The sequence below is a fragment of the Chiloscyllium plagiosum genome, chromosome 6, assembly GCF_004010195.1.
Source record: "Chiloscyllium plagiosum isolate BGI_BamShark_2017 chromosome 6, ASM401019v2, whole genome shotgun sequence".
NCBI classification, from domain to species: domain Eukaryota; kingdom Metazoa; phylum Chordata; class Chondrichthyes; order Orectolobiformes; family Hemiscylliidae; genus Chiloscyllium; species Chiloscyllium plagiosum.
Genome location: NC_057715.1, coordinates 45,821,505 through 45,842,726, shown reverse-complemented (window position 1 = coordinate 45,842,726; position 21,222 = coordinate 45,821,505). Strand labels below are relative to the sequence as shown.

Sequence of the window (21,222 nt, the reverse complement as noted above, 5' to 3'; positions counted from 1 at the left end):
CCCCTGCCAAATTAGTTTAAACCTCCCCGAAGAGTGCTAGCAAACCTACCTCCCAGGATATTGGTGCCCTTCTGGTTCAGGTGCAACCCGTCCTGTTTGTACAGGTCCCACCTTCCCCAGAATGCAGTCCAATTGTCTAAATACCTGAAGCCCTCCCTCCTACACCATCCTTGCAGCCACGTGTTCAACTGCAGTCTCTCCCTATTCCTTGCCTCACCGTCACGTGGCCCCGGCAACAACCCAGAGATGACGACTCTGTCCGTCCTAGCTTTTAGCTTCCAGCCTAACTCCCTGAGCTCCTGAATGACCTCCCCACCCCTCTTCCTACCTATGTCGTTGGTGCCAATGTGCACCACGACTTCTGGCTGCACACCCTCCCCCTTAAGGATTCTGAAGACACGGTCCGAGACGTCTCGGACCCTTATTAACTATTGGGTTATGGCAATATTCCCTAACTGTCCTCATTTTACCCAAAAGCAGCAAGCTAGTAAGGCGGCACCCTGCCTGAGAGGTTTTGCTTATCTAACCATATTGAAACAGGGTCACCACAAGCCCAAACGCTCAAGCTTAGTTGATCGTCTTTAATGTCTGGGAGATACACTCCCCCCAATTTGTGAGGCAATTGCAGCTTAGCTAATTTAATTAGGGGCCACTAAAGATGCCAAATAAAAGAGATGAACCATCCCTTCAATCTCCTGAACATTGCTTATTGAAAATCATGGGGAGCATTCATATAAAGGGTACAACAAACAGGGGAGAAATTTCATCTTAAAAGCACTATCCGACCTAATCATGAGACCGGAAGCGCCTCCCATCTTTGAATTGATTTGATTTTGTCGAATATTCAAACAAAATTAGCTTTGAACAACCAATCAAGATCTGGAGTGATGAATAAGCCCAAAAACATAAACCCTGCCCCGTGACCACTTAAATGGAAAGTGATATTCGCCCTCAAGATCTAGCACCTTCGTAAGACCACCCATAGGCATAGCCTCTGATTTTGCAAAATTAATCTTATACCCCAAACAGGTGCCAAACGAGCTGATGCATTGTACCAGGCGAGGCACCAAAACTGCTGGATTTGACAAAACAAATGAGGACATCGTCTGCTTACAACGAAATCTTATGTAATTTTGACCCCACATCTGGAGCCGATATATTAGGATCCTTATGAATGGCCTCTGTCAATGGTTCAATCACCAACATAAAAGGCAATGGCGAAAGGGGACAGCCCTGCCGGCTGCCCCTAAAAATGTTAAAATTCCTTGATCGTATTCAGTTGGTAATGACCGCAATGAGGGGGTCATGGTAGAGAACCTTTACCCATCTTATGAAGGCTTTGCCTAGCCAAACTGCTCCAGAGCATAAAAAAGGTACAGCCACTCAACTCAGTCAAATGCCTTCTCTGCATCTATAGAAATCACTAATCCCTGTATTTACTGTTGTTGACATGCTTGAATTACATTATGCAGCCTCCTAACATTATTGGAGGATCTGTGGACCTTCATGAAGCCCGTCTGGTCCTCTTTAACTATAGAAGGTAACACAGTCTCCAGCCTTAATGAAGAGTCTTAGAGAGGATTTGAAGTCCACATTTAAGAGTGAATTGGCCTGTACGAAGCACAGTCTCCCAGGACCTTCCCTTTTTTAAGAATAGGCAAAATATTGGCCTCGCTCAGAGACAGCTGGAGACGATCATGACTGTATGAGTCATTGAGCATGTTGAGCATCAGGTCTGACAGTATGTTTATAAATTCCTTAAAGAAGTTGCTGGGTAGTCCATCAGAACCAGGCACCTTTCCACTCTGAAGCTGCTTCCCAGCCTCCTACACTTCTTGCTCTGATAAAGGAGCATTGAGAAAAGACTCTTGTTCGGGGGTCACACCTGGGAGCTCCAGATCTTTGAAAAAGGACTCCATCTTGGCCCACCCCTCGTCACAACCCTCATATTGGTATTAGATTAGATTAGATTACTTACAGTGTGGAAACAGGCCCTTCGGCCCAAAAAGTCCACACCAACCCTCCAAAGAGCAACCCACACAGACCCATTCACCTACATTTACCCCTTCACCTAACACTAGGGGCAATTTAGCATGGCCAATTCACCTAATCTGCACATTTTTGTTTTGGTTTGTGGGAGGAAACCGGAGCACCCGGAGGAAATCCACGCAGACACAGGGAGAATGTGCAAACTCCACACAAACAGTTGCCTGAGGTGGGAATTGAACCCGGGTCTCTGGTGCTAACCACTGTGTTGCCCACTTAGAGTAAAATCTCTGGAATGCCACATTAGTCTTTTTGGAATCACATGTTAGATTCCCAGACCCTTCCCTAATCAACGTAATAGCTTGAGGGGCACTCCTTTTCCTGGCGAGATATACTAGGTACTTGACTGGCTTGTCACCATGCTCATGTAACCTTTGCTTTGCGAATGTAAGCTCCTTCTTTGCTGTCTGTGTAAGCATGGAATTCAATGCACACCGCAGCACTGTAATCCTCTGTAGCTTGACCAATGAGGGCCTGTCAAAGTAAGCCTTCTCAGCTGCCTTCAACCATGAAAAGAATGCAGTCATGTTTGAAGAAAAACAGTACTACAGTAAAAAGGTGGGAATAAGAGGCTCAGTATCATCTTAGATGCAACAAAAAAAATGGTTTGAGAACAGAAAACGAGAATAATTGCTCTTCAGACAGAGGGATGGTGGAATCAAGGGTTAATATTGGGACTAATCTTTTTCTAACACAAAAATTTCATGGATATTGGAATATGGGAGTGGGGTTGGAATTTCATAATAAAGAGTGCAGGAGAGTATGCTTGCAGTGATTTAAAAGGGACAAAAGGGGCAACATTTTCATGCGTGTAAGGAATGAGCTGCCAGAAGAAATGTGGAGGCTGGTACAATTACAACATTTAATAGGTTTATGAATAGAAAGGATATGAGTCAAGTGCTGGCAAATAGGGCTAGATTAATTTAGGATATCTGTTCAGTATAGACGATTTGGACTGAAGGGTCTGTTTCCATGCTCTACAGCTCTACGACTCTATTTGCCTTCTTCACTGCCTGCTACACCTGCCTGCTTATTTGGAATGACTGGTGAACAAGGAGATCCAGATCTTGTTCCACCTCCACCATTCTGAATGTATTATCATTCAAATAACAATCTCTCTTCCCGTTTTTGCTTTCAAAGTAACAACCTCATATTTATTTAAAATATATTGCATCTGGCATGCATTTGTCTACTTTGTATAATCTGCAAACTTAAAGTATAAAACATGACGATACTGCTCCTTTAAGAAGATTATGTTGTCCTTGTTTGCTTTTCAGAGAGGTAATAAAAGACATAGACTCTGAAGTCTAAGTTGAAGAGTTTTGGGACTAGTTTGATTAAAGCTAACTGAAACTGCCTCAGGAAACAGGTTTTCATGTTAAAAAAAACCACTTGTACAATGAAAGGGGAGCGGGCAGTTCTCCCAGCTCAGCTTTACTCTGGTTCGGTTTAGTTTTTAGCAGTAGTGTTGAAAAGGTTACTAGACCTAAAGAAGCAGGTCTATGCTGAACCTCCTCTCTCTCTGACTTCTCTCCTGTAAGAACCTGTGTCTTATTTTACCTTTTGTGCCAAGGTGATTGTTGCATTTGGAACTGCATCATTAAGTTTGAGTGATCTGTTGGGTTTTCAGATAGGTTAAGTTATTTGATGTTCTGCTCTCTTGTTTGTTTTTCATTTAGTAAGTACATTCTGTTTTGTTTAAAAGTAGCTTGACCAGGTGCATCTCTGCTGAAATATCTGCGTTACATCTGTTGAAAACCACTAGCGAATTTGGGTCTGGACTAGTTCTTTGAAATGTTTTGAGGGGTCTGGCCTGATCCATAATAAAATCATTAATGTATATTAGGAATAGGTGGGATCATCGCACTGATCATTGCAGTACGCCATTAGTCACTCTCTGCCACTCAGAAAACGATCCGTTTATTCCTACTCTGTTTTCTGTCCATCCAACAGTTCTCATAGAATCCCTATATTATATTTTAAAGAATCCCTACAGGCCATTCAGCATCTGACCGCTGAACAGCATCCCATCCAGATCCACTCATCCACCCTAACCTTATAACCATGCATTAACTATGGCTAATTCCCCTAGCTTTACATTCCTGGATACTACGTGGCCAATCCACCTAACATGCACCTTGTTGGATTATGAGAGGAAACATGCAAGTAGGGGGAGAATATGCAAATACTGCACAGCCAAATGCCCACGGCTGGAATCGAACCCAGATCCCTGGTGCTGTGAGACTGCAATGCTAACTGTGCCACTGTACCACCATGCCACTTCTAATCTACTTCAATCCATTTCAGTGCATAACCTCCTGTCCCATGCAATTTAATTTTAAATGATAATCCATTATGTGAGATCTTTTTGAAAGCCTTCTGAAAATCCAAGTAAAGCATGCCCACTAATTCCCTCTTATCCATTCTACCAGTTACATCCTCAAAACATTCCAGCAGATTGATCAAGTACTTTTCCCCATCATAAGTTCACGTTGTTGCTGTCTGATCCTCTTACATGGACTTACTGGGGTTAAATTGGATAGCTCTAAAATGATGTATAGAAACAGGGTGCTCAAGTAACCTGCAACTATTAAATGCACTGCAGACAGCCCACCAACTTTTTTGAGATTTCAACATGCAATCTATTGTCTGCATTCATAAGCAGAGAGCCCAAAATCAAGAGGTAGTTTTCCATCGACAGCCAGCTGTACTACATCTGGGCAGGTGCATCAGATCTTGAGCATGGTATAGAAGACATTCTACAGGTGAAAAAGCAAAGAGTGACAGACCGGGGAACATTGAGCAAGTACTTCCTGCATCACACTGGAAATATTGCCAGCAGAGCTAGAAGATGTTCCATGTATTCAAGAGGGAGCAAAGTGTCAGGATACCCTCCAGAAACATGAGATGTTGGGAACAAATAGTTACAGAAGCTCATGGCAAAACTGTCATCAGAGGAGCTGGATATAATGACACAAGAAGTTTAATGATCTCACATGTGGAGTGAAGATCGGCGATAAATCTTCACGTGTAACACAGGTTGACAGTTACTTCGGCATGTATCACTTAAACATAAACATATAATCAGTGATACTCTACTCTCTTGACTTGCAGATGAGGCTGCACAACTAGTGGCAGCAGAAATTATTTATAGGGAAGCAGACAAATCTGCAGGTTCTAACCATCCCTCATGGAGGAGATGTTGTCAGCCCTTATGGTAAGAGCCATTCTTTAGGCTATGCCAGTAAGAGGGCTGAAACTATCAAAAGAGAGTTTATAGTATACTGTTGAGCTGCCTGTCTGTTGCAGAGGTCTAAATATTTAGTCAACTAATGGCTGTTTGCAGATTAACGTGCATTAGTCTTACTTAGTGTGAGACACATAAGAAAGATGGCCATTAGATTGGGTTGGAATTATTTCTTATAGTTAATTGATGAGGTTAAGGACTGAAGAACATCAGACACACTGTTGGCAACTTTTAAAAGTTGATTTTGAGGAAGTTTAAGCAGTTTGACAGGTTGCTCTGTGTGCACAATGCATTAACAGAGGATATCATTGTAAATAACATATTTGGCTGCAAGTCAGTGTAGTCCTCTCCATGATGGCCTAGATGTGGAGTTTAAAAATGCTGTCTGCAAGATGCCACTGCAATGGATTATTGTGAAATATTTCCATTTTATCAACATTTCTGTCTGCCAACTCACTCACTCTACCATCTACTGACTTACCTAACCTTCCAGAACCCTACCCATTCACTAACACTCACACTGGATCTAAACTCACCTTAGGCAGCTCGTGATGTGGAGGGAGGGGTGGGGGTGCATACAGGACTTCCACAGAATTTTCTAAGCAACACTGCATTCCAACTGGCTGGACTCAGAAGACTGGCAAGGATCATTTAGCGGCATCGTTTCGGGGGAAATTGGATTTTTATTGAGTCAGTAGAGGTTGGAGCTTCATTGAGTCAGGAACAATTGGAGCAAAATCAAGTCAGGGGAACTGGAATCATAGAATCCCTACAGTGCAGAAAGAAGTCATTGAGCTCATCAAATTTGCACTGATCCTCCGAAGTGTAGCTCACCCAGATCCCTGTATTTATCAAGGCATCTAGTCTGACATCTCTGGACACTATGGGGCAAATTAGCACGGTAAATCCACCTAACCAGCACACCTTTGGACTGTGGGACGAAACTGGAGCACCCAGTGGTAACAATGCAGATATGGTGAGAACAAGCAAACTCCACACAAATAGATCCTGCATGTCATGGAGCAGAAACTAATCAAGATGGAAGGCGTGTACAGCTTCTTCAGTGATGTTCTAATTAACAGAAAGTGAGAAACAGCATGCTGTAACGTTAAACAAACTTTGAAGTTAATTACAGGATTATGGATGAAACTAAGAAAAGAGTTGCTTCATGGTGTCAAGTGCATCATACCCGGGTCACCAAATAGATGATGGAAGATATCCACCCAACATAGGAGAAGGTAAAAGGCGATTTTCATAGAATCATAGAATCCCTACAGTGTGAAAACAGGCCATTCTGTTCTACAAGTCCATACCAACCCTCCGAACAGTAACCCACCCAGAACCATTCCCCTACTACTCTACATTTACCCCTAACTAATGCTCCTAACCTACACATCCCTGAACCCTGGCTTTTAGCATGGCCAATTCACCTAACCTGTACAAATTTGGATTGGGGGAGTAAACTGGAGCACCAGGAGAAAACCCATGCAGAGACGGAGAGAATATACAAATTCCAGCAGACAGTCGTCTGAGGCTGGAATCAAACCCAGGTCCCTGGTGCTGTGAGGCAGCTGTACTAACCACTGAGCCACCGTGCAACTCTTTTGAAAGTAAAGAAACCAGAGGACAAAGAAGAGTGTCGAACAATACACAACAATCCTATAAATGTTCTAAATTCTTTCCCAATTTCTGAACTTTCTCCTCCAGCACTCCACCTCCCCCATTACTACTTGAATAAATGCCACTCCCTCCACACTTCACGCCAGCTCTGATGAAGAGCCATCTGAACTCGAAACATTAGCTTGCTTTCTCTCCATGGATGCTGCCTGGCCTACTGTGATTGCCAGCAGTTTTTGTTTTCAGCCCAATTTAGCTAATACAGTCGTTCCACTGTATCAGCAGCTCATAGTTAAATCAGATTGAGACTGATCTGTGGAATGTCAGAAAGTACTGGAAAAAGTGAACTGCTGATAGAGATGCTGCTTTAACCTACTAGCGTCCCAAGCCACAATTTATTGTCATGTCTAATGCCTCATCACAGCAGTTGTCTCACAGAGTAAGCAGCCTGTAGTATAAGCTTTATGTACCTTAAATTCCTGTCAAAATCAACCCATAATTTGAGAAAGAGGGAGAAGAAAATCATTAATGGTATTATTAAATTCCAAATACGTGCATGTTTGGGAATTCAGTTTGCCCACTTCTCCAAACGTCCACCCATACTACCTTATCCCATTCAAACTCCCTGGATGGCCTCTCATGTCCCTAATGTCAAGGTCAGCTTCTCATTAACCTCCAAGGTCCTGCATGCTAAAATACAGTCCTTTTATCTCCAACATTCAGGACAAAACAATGAAGCCAAGGGTGGCAATTAGCCGTGTTATACGTTTCACAAGTAATTCATTCGTAACATTTCACAATATTAAAAAAATTCCGCTAGGCTACAGAGAATTAAACTATTAATCATTCAATCTTTTTAAAGTTTCAATATGTGAACCCACAAATCATTTGAAACCACTTATTTTGTGCAAAAATACATAAGAGAGATCAAACAGCCAGAACTGTCAATCAAGCCAGGATGTTGGAAGTGAAATAAACTCCTTCTCTGTGGTGGGTGGTAATGACGTGAAACTCTCCTAACTATGAGGGTGGTACAATCAGATATGGTCAATGATCTCAACAAGGAATCAGATGGATCTGTAAAAGAAATAAATTTGCAGCTCTACAAGGAGAGGATGGGGAATGGGAGTGACTGCACAGATCTACAGAGAACCAGCATGGACTTGATGGTCCAAATGTACTGTAAACAACTCAGTGATTCTATAACAATGATAACAGATTGAGATTAAAAATGGGCAAACCACCCACATGGATGAAAATTTTCTTTTTCAATTTGGCTTCCATTATCACCTCACACATACAAATGAACAGTTTTCGGGAAAAGGATGATGCTAGGGTTACAGGTTTCATCGTAGTACAATTGATCAAGGTGAAGTGGGGGTTTCAGTCAATTGTCAGCTTATGGTTACAAGGAAATAAAACAGCTTGTTCAAAATTTGCGCCATTTCAACATCAAGATTCCAAATTTGAAAAACACAATAGGTGCCTGTTTTCTTAAACTTACAGAATTATTGCTGTATTTTTCAAAATCAGCCCTGCAAGAGTCAAGTGTCATGTTCAATGAGATGATTTTATCACAACTAAACTGTAGTTCTCCAAAGATAAAATCAAATTATACAAATGAGGAACTACTTATGACATATTCACAATTGTATTTACCTACCTGAACTTTGAGGATTTTGCTTTTGAAACTGTTCAGTACTACAGCAACATCATCTGCATCATCGGGAGAATCTGTGCCTTCATGCCTGCAGGAGAGATTACAACTGATCACCAATGATATCACACACTATTATCAAAACAATTTGGACCCTGGAAATGACATAAATTAGAAGATGGAGTCACACGCTAGCAGGAAATAGTGGAATGGCATCATAGAGAACAGAAAGGTCCTTTGGTCTCTCAAGTTTGTACTGCCAAAAATATACTACTAAACACACAAGTTCCAATTTTCCTGCACTAGGCCCACAGCCTTGAATGGTATGATTCTTCAAGTGCTCATTCAAGTACTTTTTAAAGAGTTATGAGGTTTCCTGCCTCAACTGTCCTCCTAGGCAGTGCATTTCATACTCTTACCATATTCTGGGTAAAGAAACTTTTCCTAAAATCTCTCAAAACCCCATTTTTCACTTAAAATTATGCCCCTTTGCTATTGACCCTTCGACTACCAGGAACAGTTGCTTTCTATTCACCCTGTCTGTGCCCCTCAATCATATACATCTCTATCAGGACCCTTCTCAACTTTCTCTGCTCCAAAGAAAATAATCTGAGCTTCTCCAGCTTCTCTTTATTGCCGAAATACTACATCTTAAAAACATCCTGGTAAATCTCCTTTGCACTCTTTCTCGTGCAATCACATCTTTCCTATAATGTGGTGACCACAGATTACTCCAGCTACGGCCTTACAAAACTTCTGTAAAACTTCAGTTGCTCTTATAATCAATGCCACGACTGATAAAAGCAAGTGTCCTGTATGCCTTCTTAACTATATTAACCTGCCTTGTCACCTTCAGGGATCAGGGGACAAGCACCCCAAGATTTCTTTGTTCCTTTGAGCTTTTTAGTGTCTTGCTATTCATTGAGTACTCTTTTGTTTTGTTCCGTCTTCTAAAGTGCATCACCTCACATTTAACAGAGTTAAGTTCATCTGACATTGATTTGCCCTTCTGACCAATCCATTTATATCCTCCTGTAACTTAATACCTTCCTCTTCACTGTCAACCACATGGACAATCTTTGTGACATCCACAAACTTACTTATCATTATTCCCAGCATTCTCACCTACATCATTTATGAATATCACATATAATAAGGGAACCAGCATGGATCCCTGTCATATGCCACTGCACATCGGGCTGCAGTCACACAAACAGATAGCTACCACCACCCCCTATCTACTGTCACTAAATCAATTTTGGTTCCAATGTGTCAGGCTATTCTGAATCCCATGAGTTTTTACCTTCTTTATCAGTTTCCCTTGTGAAATTTTGTAAAAGACCTTGCTGAAACCCATATAAATTGCATCAACTGCACCTGCTTTCACCCACCCTCTGAAGTCAAGTCTCTGAACAATTTTGGATGTTTGAAGGTGGTCATCTATCATTCTTCTAAATTCCAATGAGTACAGGCCCAATTACTCAACCTCTCCTTGTAAGAAAGTTCCTCCATACCTGGTATCAGCCTAATGAACTGACTGTCTCCAAAGCCAATGTATCTTTTCTTAGATAAGGGGTCCAAAACAGCATTCCAGCTATAGTCTAACTATGGCCTTGTACAGTTTTAGCAAAACCTCCCTACTCTTATGTTCCATTTACTTTGAAATAAATGCTGACATTTAATTTAATTTTCTTTTTCTCCACTAAACTTGGATGGTAGCTTTTATAATTCATGCACAAGCACTTGCTTAGCAAAAACCTGTTCACCGGCTCTCAGCTTGAATTCCGGCAAATCCACACAGCTCCTGACTCCATTATAACTTTGGTTCAAACATGGAAAAAAAAAAGAGATGATTGTACAGGTGAGAGTTATTTGGCTTAACATCAAGGCCACCTTAGGCTGAGTGTGGTATCAAGAAGCCCTAGCAAAATTGGAGTCAATGGCAATTGGGGAAAACTCTCCATTGGTTGGAGTCACACATGGCACAAAGGATAATGGTTATGGTTGTTGGAGATCAGTCATCTCAGCTCCTGGACATCTCTGCAGGAGGTCCGAAGGGTAGTGTTCTAGGCCCATCCATCTTCAGCTGCTTCATCAAAGATCTTTCACCCATCATGAAGTCAGAAAAAGAGATATTTGCTAATGATGGCACAATCTTCAGCATCATTCATGACACCTCAAACTGAAGCAACTCATGTCCAAATGCAGCAAATCATGAACAATATTCACACTTTGGCTGAAAAACTGCAAATAATGTTTGTGCAATATCAGTGTCCTTTCTCAGGTCAACATTTCTAGCATTCAGGTAGTGATTGAAATCAATCAGTTCCATTTGGCAGGTTACATTTTTCACATGCCTGATACAAAACCTCCAACACAATTTTCCTGTCTTGAGCTCCTTCACAGCAGGTGGTTACCAGAGGCTCAGAGAAAACACTTAATTCAAGGATGTCCTCAGAACCTCCCTGAAAAAATGCAAGATCCCCATTTAGTTGTGGTAATTTCTAGCCCAAGATTCCCAAACTGGAAAAGGAGCTTCCGTGATGATGCCATCCATTTTGAGCACCTAGATGGAAGCCAACACAAACAGTGAAGTGAGCATGCAAAAAAACCTGCGCATCTTACCAACCCTGCTTCAGCGAACACCACCAATGGGAGAGTGTGTGGATCCAGCATCAGACTGGTCCAGTCACCTCAGTACTCACAAATTCATAGTGGAAGAAAGTCATCATCAATCCCCACATCCTCAATAGCTTGAAGAAGATCAAGCTATTCTACGATTGTATCAATGAGTAAACTTTCACCAAGTAAGTACAAAGCGTTTGGACTTTTTGGCCGAAAGTTGTCAATTGACTCAGACAGGAGATTGATCATTACTTGAGTGTAAAGGTTATTTACTTCTTTGGAGCATCCATAGAACCACTCCACAAAATTCACAAACCAATTACATTCACCACAAAGCCAATGCAACCACAAATTATTTTACCTATTCAAATGACTCTTAACATTGTGTATCACTTGTGTGGAAATAAAATTATACCAACTTGTGGTTGGTGATAAGGTAACATTTATTCCATATGGTTTTACTTACATAAATATCTGGTAGATATTGCTAGATCTCCCTTTGCGTAATCGAAGCAACCAAGTGCCTGGATTTGCTTTTAGCTGAAAGTAACCCTTTAAAAATGAAATCTGAAGTTAACAAAATCTTTTCTGTGCAACGCAAAACCACTGTTTTTGTCATTTCGTTGATGCTTTGTTATATAGATGAGGGGCTGACTTAAAAATCGACTTGGCTCACACAGAAATGATGACAAAATTACAAGAAATAGACTTATTATAATAAATTTAGCATTACCAGTAAATTTCTCATCATAGTACAAAGTGAATCAAGTGATACCATTTTATAATATGGGGTTATAGTTTTGCCAAGGCAGCAGCCTTCCAACTCATACGATGATGGTTGCACCTGATGTGTCTCAACTGCCTCACTCTGGCCTGGCAGCAACATTTCTTTTAAGATGCAATCCAACACACACAACCACTTGGAAGCCCCACATATTGTCAATCGTCATGCCCCTGCATGACCTGTGTTTTCAGAAGTTGCTGTTGTGCATGGACCTCAGAAATACACATGCAGGAGGGAGAAATATCAGGGGGAACATTGCCTTGTAGACTCTTTCGCATTTGCTGCAGATGAAGACAGTGGCCTGCAAAGAGCACTATTTGCTGGCCTCTGTTTTTTGGGCCCTCTTCTCAGACCAATTAATTTTGGTTTTGCCCATCTCTTTCAATATCCTTCCAGTCAGTCTCCAGAGGTCACAGTTGTCAATATCAATGTCTGCCATCTTCATGTCTTCTTGCAGGTGTCCTTATGATAGAGTTATGGAGGCATGGAGAGTCAGAGTCAGTATCCAGTTCACTGTGTAGAGACTCATCGTCCATTTCATAAACATGGCTGAACCAGTGGAGGAATCATGGACACTGATAGAATTATCATGCTCTAGGATCTATGTGTTGGTCCTTTTGTTTTGCTAAAATTTAACTTGATTTAATTTGATTTATTATTATCACATGCATCTCAGTACAGTGAAACATTTTTTTTGAGCAGCAGGTCATAGCAAGCAAAGGCATACAGATGATAGGGTGCTTAGACAACGAGGTATACAAGGTTATGGCTGCAAAGCAAGATCAACGTTAAATGAAGAAAGAGAGGTCCATTCAGCAATCTAATAACAGCAGGGAAGAAGCTGTTCTTGAACCTGTTGGAGCATGTGTTCAAGCTTCTGTATCTTCCGCGATGGAAGGACTTGGAAGACAGCATGACTGGAGTGAACATAGGCCATTTTCCCGTGTCTAATATACGATGTCCATGTTTCACCACTGTGGAGGAAGCAAACCTGGTAAATGTTAATTGGTGTTGTCAATTAAGTTCTATTGTTCTCACGTTCTTTTACACAGCTTGGATATCGCAACTGGAGCTTTTACAATGGATGTTGAATTTTACTATCAAGTGACAGATGTTGATGATTGTGAAAGTGTCAAAAACATGCCAATCATATTGTCAATGCTTATAAATGTAACAAAGACAACATCCTGAGCCATGATGTTTGTCTTCTTGATGCTTTGATATAACCAACCACTGGAAAGGAAGATCTGAGAGGATAAGAGGGTCTATCCACTTGCCACTGAAGATGTACTTTGATAATGGGGCATTGGTGCAGCATTGTCAGTAGAAAGTAATGCTCAGATGAGCACTTGGCATTCCTATTTCTTGGATCCTAGGCAAACAAGGTTGACCAGCTTTTCGTCAGTTCTGGTATGCTAGTAAACACTCTCTATTGATGATTTTAAGGCAAATTACAGCAACAAAGAAAATAATGTCCTGAAGAGTTTTGGTGTCAGAACACAACCCCATTTGCAGATCTCAAAGGATTCCAATATTGTCCCAATAAACTTGACCTTACCTATTTTGGTTTCTTGGAAAAATTAGATCATACTGAGCAGGCAACAATTTGCTCCAGGAGCTTAAATAGACTAACAGTAGCAAATTACTGGAAATGCTGGAATCTGAACTGAAAACAAAAAAATGCTGGAGATCACAACGTGTCAGGCAGCATCCATGGAAGAAAAGGAAGCTAACGTTTCAAGTCTAGATAAAGAATCATTAGACTCGAAACACTAGCTTGCTTTCTCTCCATGGATGCTACCTCACCCATGTGATCTCCAGCATTTTTTGTTTTCAATTTAAAAAGACTTTAAGTGCTTACATGGGTTGGTGAGATTTATCTTGCTCTCCTTTGTTCATGGCATTTCTGTTGCAGCCGCAGGTTGAGAAGATTGTGCCAACTGTAGATCGCTTAGGTCTGACCTTACACTCAGATTCAGGGTAGATGCATTTAGCCAATATCTGCAGCTTGATGAGGGCAACATGAGCATGGATTTCTCATTAGAGTGATATCCCAATAGTTGTTGCAATTACCACAGTTGCCCTGGGTCACAAACTCTAAATCATACATATCTTGGAGCATTGGAGAACCATTATAGAATGGTTACAACACAAATGAGGCTATTTAACCAATGTTTATGTTAGCTCTCTGAAGCAGCAATTCATCTCGTTCAACTTCTCCACTTTCTTCCTGTAACCTTGAGTGTTCTTCCTTCCCAGTTAATAATCCAATTTGCTCTTGAAAGCCTCAATTGGCCCTGCCTTCAACACACTCTCAGACAGTAGATTCCAGATCTTAACCACTCATTGCATGAAAAATTGTTTTTCCTCATGTTGTCATTTCTGCTTTTTCCAATCACCTTAAATTTTGATACTTCCACTAATGGGAAAATTTGTCCCTATCCATTATCCAGACCAGTGTTCCCTCTCAGCTGTGTAATTGCAACCACTTTATAATCATGCTCTTCAGTTCATATTGTTTGTCCATTCCCACAAGTGAATCTTTTATCCTCCCTCCTGCAGGATGGAGCCAGAGGAGTTGTAGCTGCTGCAGGAAGCTGGCTTCCTGTGGTTTAAGGTTTCAGGCAAATGGTGTTACTACATTGAGCTTTGCCAATGGCAGATGAGTCAATAGGTTTGTGAAACTCCACTGCTGTGAGTTCAACACCACTACAACTGAGAAGGATTGAAAGCTTCTTTGATGAGAGTTTTCTCTATAAAGTTCAAGTCAAGGTGCAACCCATCTTTCCAACTGTTTATTGTAATAGGTGATGATCTTCTTCCCTTGTTATCAAGTATCACCAGGATGGAAAATTAATCATTAGATTTGACAACATTGAATTCTGGGATTTTTACAATGCCTTGGAAATCAAACACCAACTTAGCATCATTAGTGGACAATAGAGGAGGGTATTAGAGGGAAAATAGTTAACAATTCTCCAACTTACCAGGTTAGCCATCACTATAGTGTCCACCATAACTGGGTTATGCTTCATTCCCAGGGTGAATTGTAATCCTCTGGGAGGTTGACCCATGGTCACATCAAAGCAATGCCCTTCAAGCAGTATGTACTCTAGTTCATACTCTGCTGACACGATTCCTTCAACCTGTTAGAATAGTCAGAACAAGTAAAATTGAATACAGGACAGAAATTAGTCACATGCTGTGAGTAAAATATGTGATATTAGATTGTATGCCCATCATAATTAGCTGTTGATAATTAGTTCTATTTCAATCAACAGAATTAAGTATCAGGTGCTAGATATAAAAGGCAACCAATACAATATCCCCCAAGGGCTCTTGCAGGGAGTGGTAGTGTTCCTACCTCTGAGACAGGAGACCTGTGTTCAAGTCAAATTTTCTCCAGACATGTGCAATAACATCTCTGAACAGGTTGATTAGAAAATAGCTGCAGTATCACCAAGATAGTCCTTGTCCTATAGTGTTACAGCTCTTACCTCTTAGCCAAGAGTTCTGAGTTGAGATTATACTTATTCTAAAGGTGCATCATAATGTCTCTGAACAGGAAAATATCTACAATATCATCCACTTTGCACCTAGAGTATATCTCTACCTTAGAACTTACTGTTAATTTCACAACAAATCCATCTCCACAAGGTGGTATGCTACAGTAAGTCTGCATTTGCCAAGTAGGGTGTCAGTTTGGGTATCATAAATACATATTGTGTAATTTTTAAAAATATTGCAATTAATAGACATTTGACAAAACCTCATTAAAACAATTTCAAATGTTGATGCCTTTCAGAGTTTTTTTTTAAGAAGTGCTCTTAAAACGTTTTTAAGACTTTGGGATGCATAAAAGTCTTTTGTTCATTATAAAAATGATTATGCATAGCATTCAGTTTAAAAGCAGGAAGGAGCTGGAACTGTATAAAACATAAGTTAGGCCACAGCTGGAGTACTGTGTGCAGTTCTGGAATTCACATTATATGAGTGATGTAATAGCATTGGAGATGGTGCAGAGGAGATTGACCAGAATGTTGCCTGGGCTGAGAGTTTCACTTATGAAGTCAGATTGGACAGACTGGATTGCTTTTCTTAGGGCAGAGGAGATTGAGAGTGTACAATATTGTGTAAAATTATAAGGGTATTGGAGTAGACTGGAAAAAAACCTCTCCCCTGGTTGGAGGGATCAATGATCATCAGCAAAGATTTAAAACAGGGGACAGAAGATTTAGAAGAGATGTGAGGAAAACCTTTTCTCACCAAGAGGGTAGTAGGAATCTGAAACTCGCTGCCAGTTATATTGGTAGAGGCAGAAACCCTCATAATATTTAAAAGTACTTATATGTGCACTTGTGATGCCAAAGCTTATAAGGCTACAGGCTAAGTTCTAGAAAATGGGATTTGGATAGTTAGGTGGTTTTTTTAGATTACTTACAATGTGGAAATAGGCCCTACGGCCCAGCAAGTCCACACCAACCCACCAAAGCACACCACCCAGACCCATTCCCCTACACCTAACACTGCGGGTGATTTAGCATGGCCAATTCATCTGAGCTGCACATCTTTGGATTGTGGGAGGAAACCGGAGCACCCGGAAGAAACCCACGCAGACACGGAGAGAATGTGCAAACTCCACACAGTCAGTCGCCTGAGGCGGGAATTGAACCCGGGTCTCTGGCGCTGTGAGGCAGCAGTGCTAACAACTGTGCCACCGTGCCGTGGCTGTTTTTACTGGCCTGGAGACGAAGGGCTGAGGGGCCTTTTTCTGTACTGTAGACTTCTATGACACTAAGGCAGGAACTGGCAAACAGCCTGCCTTTTTTCAGTCTGAGACCATGGTCTAGAGGTGAGTAGGAGGAAAATGCAGTTTTTATAGCAGAGACCAGTTGTTGGCTTTCATTATTCAGCTAGAAGAAAGAGAGGATCGCAGATGCTGGAGATCACAGTCAAAAGGTGGTGCTGGAAAAGCACAGCTGGTAAGGCAGCATCCAAGGAACAGGAACAGGACAGAAGGAACAGAAACTCTCTGGTACTCACCTTCCACCCACCAACCTACGGACACAACGTATCATCCTCCACCATTTCTGCCACCTACAGTCAGACCCCACCACCAGAGATGTATTTCCTACCCCACCCCTATCAACATTCCACAGAGACCATTCCCTCTGCAATTTCCTTGTTAGGTCCACACCCCCCTCCCCCAACAACCACCCTCCACTCCTGGCACCTTCCCTTGATACCACAAGAGATGTAAAAGCTGCACCTCCCCGCTCACCTCCATCCAAAGCCCCAAAGGATCCTTGCACATCCAGCAAACATTTTCCTGCACCTCCAAACACCTCAACTACCTGTGTCCGTTGCTCTCAATGTGGTGTCACCTACGTTGCGGAGACAGGACGCCAACTTGCGGAACATTTCAGAGAACATTTCCGGGACACATTGGTCCAATCAACCCCACAGTCCTTTGGCCGAATACTTCAACTCCCCTCCCACTCTGCCAAGGACATGCAATCCTGGGCCTCCTCCACGGCCAAATTCTAGCCACCTGACGCCTGGAGGAATAACACCTTGGGACCCTTCAACCGCATAGGTTCAATGTTAATTTCACCAGTTTCTTGATCTTCCCTCCCCCACCTTATCCCAGATCTAACCCCCCAACTCTGCACCACTCCCTTGAACTGTCCTACCTATCCATCTTCCTTCCCATCTAATCATTCCATCCTCCACTCTGACCTATCACCATCACACCCCACCTTCATTTACCTATCGTATTCTCAGCTACTTTCCCCCCAGCCCCAACCCCCTCCCATTTATCTCTCAACCCCCTTGGGCCCCGCCCCCTCCACATTCCTGATGAAGAGCTTATGCTCGAAACGGCGACTCTCCTGCTCTTCGGATGCTGTCTGTCCGGCTGTGCTTTTCACTCTTTTTGACGTGGCTTTCAGTATTCAGCTGAGGATGTTACGACTCATTCAAAATGAAATATTAGACAAGCAGTTTAGTCAGAGAGGCAGTAGAGAAGTCAGAACAGATATAGCTTATATCTATTTTGAAATAGTCACTTTTGAGTTGGGGTAAGTATTTCTGGCATCATAACTTTATTTGGGAAGCTTGACTTGTGTGCTCCTGCCATTGAAATCTGGGCCCAGTATGTGGAAAGAATGCATTATTTTTACCAGGCAAATTATATTGGGGCAGATGAAAAGCTACAATTTGTCTGATTGCTTGCAGACCCTCAGCATTTGTGGTCATTAGCAGCCTCAGTTTCCCTGAGGCACCAGACTTAAGATGTTTCAAGAGTTGACTGGTTCAGTTAAGGAATATTATGACCCTAATCCTTTTTGATTCTGAGATGCTATTGTTTTGATTCAGCAGTTCGAGAACTAGGGAAATCCATAATGGGAATTTTGACGAGGTTAAGACAACTAGTTGCCAGTTCTAACTGGCTAATGTGAATCAGTGATTACAAAATCAATCTTTAAGTCTGCACAACACCTCAGCCAAAGTGAGTACATGTGCCAGGGAACCTTTACAGATTAAGATATAACTTTGATTCCAGTCTCCTATGAGAAGCAGTTGGTGCAGTTTCCACTGACGAGTAAAAGGCTCAGGCCAAGCTTGATAGAGCAGAATTGGTTGAGAAAGATTCATAATTTTTGGCTCAACATATTTCAGAACAAAAACCGCCTGAATGAAGTCTTAATTAAATCCTAGAGGTTTTTCTGGAAGGTCCAGGGACTATCAAAGGAGCCAAGGCTACTTTACATGTCTACCAGGAAGCAGTTCTGTGATTCTGCAGAACCTGCCCAGTGCCATTTGCTTTATGTGCAAAAGCAGGAGCAAAAATCAGGAGGCTGGAAAGGGAAGGAATGATCAAATCAGTAAAGCTTGCGAAATGCGCAGCACCAGTCGTAGCAACTATGAAGTCAGATGGATTGGTTTGCCTTTGTGGGGATTTTAAGCAAATGGTAAACTGCTGTTTGTAACTGGATAAATGCCCAATCCCTCACATTGAGAACCCTAAGAATCTTTCACCAAGCTGGACATGAGCATGCATAGACACGGAGTCCCAGAAGTATGCTAGAAGGGTTTGTACCAGTATACAAGACTGCCATTTGGGATATTAGCAGCTTGCACCCTTTTCCAGTGGACGATAGAGTTGCCATTTATCTGGTTGACATGCCAGTAACTGGGAAAATCAGTAAAGAACACTTGGAGAACTTGGACATAGTGTTTAAACGGTTCTCCCAGGTGGGGATATGACTTAGAAGGGAAAAATGTGTATTCCAGGCACACCAGGTAAAGTGAGGGTGATCAAAGGCTACTATGTCTGTACTGGTGCTTAGGTCTTTCCTTGGGTTGGTGAATTATTACAGAAAATTCATACATAACATGATCTGCATCCTGGCACCCTTACACCTGCCACTGAAAAAGTGCCAGGCTTAAAAATGGTCATGTAACCAAGAAGTAGCATTTAGGAAAGTGAAAAAGCAGCTATCGTTGTCTAAGGTGTTGGCTTATAATGACACCAAGCAAGATGTGGTGCTGACATGCGATGCCTCCCCAAACAGTATTGGGGTAGTGTTGGCTCATCAGTGACCCAATGGAGATGAACACCTGACAGCGTACGCTTCCTGGACTTTGGATGATGCCAAATACAAATACGTCCAGATAGAGGAGGAAGGTTTGGTGGTCTTCTCTGGTATGAGAAGGTTCCACTAATGCCTTTACACAAGCAAATTTGTAATAGTAATAGATCACAAACCCCTGCTAGGGCTACTTAAAGAAGACAAGGCCATGCCGCCCATAGCTTCTAGTTGAATTCAACAGTGGGCCCTTATTTTCAGTGCTTACAATTATAATTGGAACACCATGCAGAAGGCCAACTGGCAAATGCAGATGCTTGGAGCCACCTCCCAGTGGCAGATACACCACCAGTGGTGCCGCTCCTGGAAGAGTCCGTTCTAGTTTTAAACTTTCTGGATACGCTTCCAGTCACTACTGACAATATCGAACTGTGGCCATAGGAAGATCCAATCCTGCCAAAACTAAAACGGCTTGTGGTGATGGGAGAAACAAAACTACTATCACAACCACAGCTGAAGCCTTTCTGGATCTGGCAAGACCAGATCACTGTAGGGGACAGCATATTATTGTGGGGAGCAAGAGTGATTATCCCAAGTTAAGGTCACTGCCAGGGGTTTCCAAAACGAAGATATATCTGGTGGCCAAGATTGAATGCTGATATCACCATATTGGTGTGGCGGTGCCAACAAGAATAAAAATTAACCCCAGCAGCTCCCCCACATTCAAGGGAATAGCCCCGTAAACCTTGGACTCAGATACACATCGACTATGCCAGTCCTTTCATGGTCTCTATGTATTTAATCGTTGTCAATGCCCATTCAAAGTGGTTGGACATGCATTGAGTTCCTTTGGCAAACTCAGGGATGAGAATTGAAAAGCCAAGAGCATCGTTTGCAATTCATGGACTCCCAGAAATATTGGTCACAGTCAATGGGACATCAGTTACAAGCAATGAATGAGTATTTTCAAAAGTTGAATGGCATTTGGCATGTTCAGACAGCTTTATACCATCCATGGGCCGTCCAATGGCTTGTTGGAAAGAGCAGTCCAAACGATGAAGTCAGACTTAACAAAACAACCTATAGCTTCACTAGATATCAACTGTTGTGGTTCCTGTTTGTTTGTAGGATCACCCCTCACATAACTACAGAGGGCAGGGGGAGAATGAAACGGCATCAGGAACGCCAATGCCAACCACACATCTCCTCGAAATGTGAGGGACAGTTTACTGCAGGGTACGAAGTTTGATGTTGAAACCATGGAAACGGCCATGCATTTGTATGAAGCGAGGCTGACGCAAGGTCAAGTCCTGTGACATACAAAGTTTGGGTGGGTGAGGTGGTCCTCAACAAACTTGTGGCTCACATGAAAGTTGCTACCTCGCAAATGGGGCAGCAGCAAAACATACTTGACCCTTCAGAATACCCAGAAATGCTATCCAAAACCGTGGGGTCACCCTCTCCATGTAGCATTGAAGAAACTTCTGAGTCCAAGATGGCACTGGTGATGTCGCAGCTCTATAACATTACCACCTGAAGAGGAGGAGGAATTTATTCCAAGACACTTCATGCACAGAAGACAGGCTATGGTCTGGACCACACCATTGCATCGGAGTCAGATTTCGGAGAAATCATACATTGGGCAAAAATGTCT

At 42.1% G+C, this 21,222-nt stretch overlaps 1 protein-coding gene across 5 annotated transcripts in view; it reads right to left on the bottom strand.

Annotated features, from left to right (window-relative positions):
• uggt2 (UDP-glucose glycoprotein glucosyltransferase 2) overlaps positions 1 to 21,222 on the bottom strand; it is a 386,557-nt gene that overhangs the window by 81,964 nt on the left and 283,371 nt on the right. For all 5 annotated transcript variants that reach the window (XM_043691459.1, XM_043691457.1, XM_043691458.1 and 2 more), the window contains exons 29-31: positions 14,964 to 15,122; positions 11,659 to 11,744; positions 8,574 to 8,658 (exon numbers count right to left, since the gene is read on the bottom strand). In XM_043691459.1, coding sequence (XP_043547394.1) covers positions 8,574 to 8,658; positions 11,659 to 11,744; positions 14,964 to 15,122 — 330 coding nt within the window. The remainder of the gene's footprint in view (positions 1 to 8,573; positions 8,659 to 11,658; positions 11,745 to 14,963; positions 15,123 to 21,222) is intronic.